This window comes from Gopherus flavomarginatus, chromosome 23 (assembly GCF_025201925.1).
Source record: "Gopherus flavomarginatus isolate rGopFla2 chromosome 23, rGopFla2.mat.asm, whole genome shotgun sequence".
Lineage (NCBI taxonomy): Eukaryota > Metazoa > Chordata > Testudines > Testudinidae > Gopherus > Gopherus flavomarginatus.
Window position 1 is genome coordinate 16,572,662 of NC_066639.1, and position 6,000 is coordinate 16,578,661.

A 6,000-nucleotide genomic window follows, 5' to 3' on the forward strand; every position below is an offset into this window, starting at 1 on the left:
TTCGGGCACAGTGGCCTTTGTTTTGACATGCCAAGGGAACAAGATTGTCTTAACTGGGCCCCAGGCCAGATTCTCAGCTGGTATAAATAAGCCTAGCGCCATCAAAGAAGTGATGTCAATTTATTTCAGCTCACGATCAGAACTCATGATGTTTTTAAACCGCTGAAGAAGCTAAAATTCTAGCTTTCAGGCACGCTGAGGACATATTTTAGCCCGTTAAAAGAGACAGGAAACAATTCATATCTACAAAATGTCTGGCTCTTCCAAATAAATACTTCACGGGGTACCAATTTAGCTGTTCTCATTTGAGGTTTCCCGTGATGAGCTGGAGTTGCTCAAGAGGCCCTGAAGACTTACCCATGCACTCTTGCAAGGACTTCTGCAGCACACTCTGGACAATTTCCTCAAACTGCAAGTCAGTGAGGTGACACATCTCCTAGAAACAGAGGCACAGGCAGGGCAGAGTGAGTGGCAAATGGCATCACCCATAACAGCTGGACTTAACTCTAACAGAGATCCAATAAGTGTTCTTTTAATTTAGCATATTCAGAGCTGCTACACGGGGCTTCTGTTCGGGATTAAGCTCCTGGACACCCCCGCCCTCTGAGAAGTTTCCATGATGTGGGGGCTTCTGAGATTGCTTTTAGGGCTACATAACACCATCCTTTGCTAATATTTACTTTCAGTCTCAAGCCGGGACGTTATCATTAACGGCGCTGTCAGAGACACACTCCAAATCCTGGGAAATAACATTATTAATATTTTAACGCGCCGACTTAGTACTTTTCCTACCGGAAGCACTTTGCATGCTTCAATTCTCATAGCACCCCTTGCCAGGTAGGTTGTTTGTCTGAGGGTGGACCCCGACTGTGAGACTAGGTACCCGCACAGACGTAAAACGCTCAGCATGTTACGGTTGTCAAAATGAATTATAACATTCAAAAACAAGTCAGAGAATACTTCAGCCTCCCTGGTCGCTCAATTACAGACCTAAAAGTCGCAATTCTCCAACAGAAATAACTTCAAAAACAGACTCCAATGAGAAACTAAGAAATTGGAATTAATTTGCAAACTGGACACCATTAAATTAGACTTAAATAAAGACTGGTAGTGGAAGGGTCATTACACAAAGTAAAAACTATTTCCACATGCTAATATTTCCCCCTACTGTTACTCACACTGTCTTGTCAACTGTTTGAAACGGGCCATCCTGATTATCACTACAAAAAGTTTTTTTTCTCCTGCTAATAACAGCCCATCTTAATTGATTAAGCAGGGGAAGATGTGTGTGTGAGAGCGAACACAAGAGAACTGCGAGCGAAGGCAAGGAGAGAGCAGAAAAAGCACCAGAAGCATAACTCTGGGAAAAAGCCAAGGGAGCGGAAGCTTTTGAGGCAGAGTACTGGTTGAAAAGAGGCTTGAAACTGTGAGAAAATAGGTGGATACAGGACTTTGTACGTTCTTGGTAAATAAACAGGATTGCATCATTAAAAAAAAAAACCCACCTCCATCATCACTTGCTCCTCCTAATGGAAGCAAACCAATAGATACTGAAAATTGGCTAACCATTCGGGTCAAAATGGGGTAACAGCAGATTATGAAACAAACATCCCCGTCTCATAGCATTGATTTCTCATCCTAATGCAAACAACCCTGGGAAGCCCCAAATACAGGGTAGTGCTTGGGCTCAAGGGGCAATCGTTTGTTGATAGGATGGGATTCAAATATATTGCAAATAATTTTTTTAAATAGCTAAGCATATCCATCTAATGCTTAACACACAGAGTGTGTAGGGAGATTTTATATGCCAGTTTTCAGAGATGCAACTATATAGGAACTAATGAAAGGAAATTTTTATTCATGTTATGAGATTCTGACGTTAAATCACCTTAGCTGACGCTTTGGTTAAGTTCCTTTTGGGTCTCTTTTCTACATCTTGAGGTGTTCCTGGACCTTTCACGTGGCCCGTATCCTCTTCCTTTGCTACCCTAGATTTCTTCCACCGCTTCACCTCGGTGTTTGGATGGTCCTCTTTCAGTTTTGTTTCGGACGAGTAGCTCATCCCTTGGCTCAGAGGGTGGGTAATGGCCTCTTTTGCCCTCGCATCCTCCTTCTTCCCATGATGCTCAGGGCCTTTCCTCGAAGAAAGGACATGGGATTTTGCAAGCGGAGGGGCAAACGTTTTCTTCATCGCCTTCCCAAGTGCTAAAATTAAAACAAGAAAGAAACACCATGCAGCACCCCCACCACTTGACGCTGAAGTTCTGATCTTGTGGACATATAAAAGTTACACCTATTTGTCCATCCCTTGAGTGCAGAATCTTAAATTGATTTAAAAGGGCCATATAGATTTAGGTTGCATCCAGACAAGCATTCACCCATTTAACTACCTCCTCTATTGCTTGTGGTCTTTACATGAAAAATGATCTTTTCTGGACTTAATATCTATCAATCTATTAACTGAATTGATTTCTAAATTGAAGCAGGTTTTGTGTGAGAAATGCCTTCTTTTCTTTCCCATCACGTAACTGCTTCCCAGTTTGCTGGTGGCACAAAGTGGCCAAGTGAATAAATGATTATATGTTAATTAAAGCCAATGGGCCTGAATCTCTGAATCAGGTCTCTTTATAATTCTAGAAACTTTGTATAAATGAGAAGCTCAAGAGCTAGAATCCAAATGGTTGCTAGAATCCAAAGTCCACCTGGTCCAAAGACCTCTGCCCTCCAAATGTATTTATTGCTACTGTTATTACACTTATGTCTGTGTAAATAGAAAGAGGTGTAGTCAACTTACTGGAATTACTTTGGACTTACACAGGAGTACACTGCTGTGCGTTCTTTTCATTGTGTTAGCTGTACACACGTAACAAAAAGATGGCGTCTGTTCCAAAGAGCTCATAATCTAAGGCCGTAATTCAGCAAAACACTTAAGACGTGCTTACACCTCGGTGAAGTTAATGTGAATTAAAGACATGTTTTTATACTTGGGTGGGGAGGCATGGGCTACTGACATTGGCACAAAGTTTGCCCTGATTGATAGCGAGCGAGATAAATGTTTAACAATCTCTAGCACTCAGGAATGTCGTGAGGATGAAATGTTTACATGCCTCTTATGGAACAGTTGCCAAACCCTGTAGGCCGGATCCTCAGTTTGATATGGGTGTTAATACGGCCTGCTAGGCCCAATTCTCCCCTCACACTGGGCCTCTGCTTTACACCAGTATACCTCGGTTGATTCTAGTGGAGTGACTCCAGATGTACACCAGTGTGAGGAAAAGCAGAATTGGGCCCGGATGTGCAGAAAGGTGGGATCAACAGGGCATCCCGTGGCTGTTGCATTGTGCAAAACAGGGTGAAAACCATGCCCATGTTCAACTCTATTTCCACTAAACACCCTAATAGGAATAGGGGTGCCATATCTATCTATCTATCTAGCATCATTTTCTCTCCTCCTAAGCACAAATCTCCCATGAGACAACAACTAGGGAGTTCTGAGTATTTTGGGCAACCATGGGCGGCCAAGGTCCACACTGGCACCTTTTATGAGGTAAAACAGATGTGATTTTTTAGACTTTTTGCCCCATTGGCATTACCATCTTGGCACTTTTCTGGCCAGGATGGGGGAGGCAAATAGGCCCATTTTTGATGCAGCCATGGTAGAGAATAGGGCATCATACTGACGCAAGAGGCAATGCCATGGCCCCGTGGAGACACCTTTCATAAGAGAAGAGAGGTGGTCATTTGGGGGTTTGCTCTCTTTGGGGGGTGACATGATATTGGTGTGGTTTTGGTGTGGGGCTGGGTGCCATATTGATACAACAGGCAAGGGAGGCAACCAGGCCCTATATCAACACCTTTCGTGAGGTAAAATAGACATGGGCATTTAGGTTTTGTGGCCGTCCAGTGTCTACATGTTGGCACTTTTTAAGCACAGGAGCATCCGGGCACCACATTAGCAGAGGAAGCAACACCAAGCATGGGCCCCCTTTTGACACTTTTATGGGGTAAAACAGACATGATTATAAAGGTTTTTTTGGTCTTCCGGTGAGATTACATTGGCCCATTTTGTGTGCAGGGGCGCAATACTGACACAGGAGGCATTGTCAAGCCGGGGGCGACCAGGCCAACTTTTAGTGAGGTAGAACAGACATGGTTCTCTTGGTTAACTGGCCATCCCACAGCGCCATGATGGCGTTGGGCCCTAGTGCAATATTGACACAGGAGCCATCTCCAAGCCGGGGGCAACCAGGCCAACTTTTCGTTAGGTAAAACAGACATGGTTCTCTTGGTTAATTGGCCATCCCGCAACACCGTGTTGGCGTGGGTCCCTAGTGCAATATTGACACAGGAGCCATCTCCAAGCCGGGGCGACCAAGCCAACTTTTCGTGAGGTAAAACAGACATGGTTCTCTTGGTTAACTGGCCATCCCGCAACACCATGTTGGCGTGGGTCCCTGGTGTCATATTGACACGAGAAGTATTGCCAAGCCAGGGGCGACTGGGACCGCTTTTCGTGAGGTAACAGACACGGTTCTCTTGGTTTATTGGCCCTAGGGCGACACCATGTTGGCGTAGGTCCCTGGCGCCATATTGACACAAGAGGTGTGGCCAAACCAGGGGCGACCAGGCCAACTTTTCGTGAGGTAACAGACACGGTTCTCTTGGTTTATTGGCCCTAGGGCGACACCATGTTGGCGTAGGTCCCTGGCGCCATATTGACACGAGAGGTATGGCCAAACCAGGGGCGACCAGGCCAACTTTTCGTGAGGTAACAGACACGGTTCTCTTGGTTTATTGGCCCTAGGGCGACACCATGTTGGCGTAGGTCCCTGGTGCTATATTGACACGAGAGGTATGGCCAAAGCAGGGGCGACCGGGACCGCTTTTCGTGAGGTAACAGACACGGTTCTCTTGGTTTATTGGCCCTAGGGCGACACCATGTTGGCGTAGGTCCCTGGTGCTATATTGACACGAGAGGTATGGCCAAACCAGGGGCGACCGGGACCGCTTTTCATGAGGTAACAGACACGGTTCTCTTGGTTTATTGGCCCTAGGGCGACACCATGTTGGCGTAGGTCCCTGGCGCCATAGTGACACGAGAGGTATGGCCAAACCAGGGGCGACCAGGCCAACTTTTCGTGAGGTAACAGACACGGTTCTCTTGGTTTATTGGCCCTAGGGCGACACCATGTTGGCGTAGGTCCCTGGTGCCGTATTGACACAGGAAGGCAGGCCATGCAAGGGGAGGGGCAACCGAGCCTTTTCATGAGGTAAACCGGGTGTGAGGAGGCAATGGGTACCGAAATGGGGCGTGTTTGACCCAAGCTAGGGCCTCTCTATCAGCCTCAACAGCTGGGGCCAGCTTTGGCGCCTTTTTTCCTTCCTCCCGCCGCCGCGCGCTCCCTGCCCCTCCCCCCCGCCACCGCGCGCGCGCGCGCGCACCTCCTCAAAGCGCCCTCGAGCCTCACGCGCGCCTAACGGCCCCTCGGTGCGGGGGAGACGCCAGTGCGCACGCGCAACCTCTCCGCCCGGCCGCTGCTGGGTCTCCGCGGCGACGACGCTTGCTTGAGGCCGGCTCCGTGCGCATGCGCGGCTATCAGAAAGGGGCGAGGGGAAGGACGCGCGCGTCGGTCGAACTCATTGCGCGTGCTCCTCTTGGCGGGGGTTGCGCATGCGCATTGCCTCAAGGGGAACTAAGTAGCCATGCTGATACCACGTGGTTTCACTATGCACTGACCCTAGATTATGGACCCTATACGGGGGCTATATTATTGTTATATATAACCCTATGGATCTGTATATGGACTGGAGCTATAGATTATGGACTTCATGGAGTATTATAATATATATGTGTATATGTCCCTGTGGGTCTGTATATGGACTGACCCTGGACCCTATGGCTCAGTATATGGAGTAGGCCCATAGATTATGGATTTTAAACATCTTTATGTTATCGGTTTGTGTGTGTGGATCTCTGTATGGGCTGCGTCTGTCTGTGGA

The 6,000-nt window shown here is 47.5% G+C and overlaps 1 protein-coding gene across 3 annotated transcripts in view; it reads right to left on the bottom strand.

Annotated features, from left to right (window-relative positions):
• The window catches only part of ZCWPW1 (zinc finger CW-type and PWWP domain containing 1), a 28,910-nt gene extending 23,356 nt beyond the window's left edge, over positions 1-5,554 (bottom strand). For all 3 annotated transcript variants that reach the window (XM_050933289.1, XM_050933288.1, XM_050933290.1), the window contains exons 1-3: positions 5,443-5,554; positions 1,889-2,205; positions 358-436 (exon numbers count right to left, since the gene is read on the bottom strand). In XM_050933289.1, the coding sequence (XP_050789246.1) occupies positions 358-436; positions 1,889-2,191 (382 nt within the window). In that variant the 5' untranslated portion in view covers positions 2,192-2,205; positions 5,443-5,554. The remainder of the gene's footprint in view (positions 1-357; positions 437-1,888; positions 2,206-5,442) is intronic.
• Between the last annotated feature and the right edge of the window lie 446 nt (positions 5,555-6,000).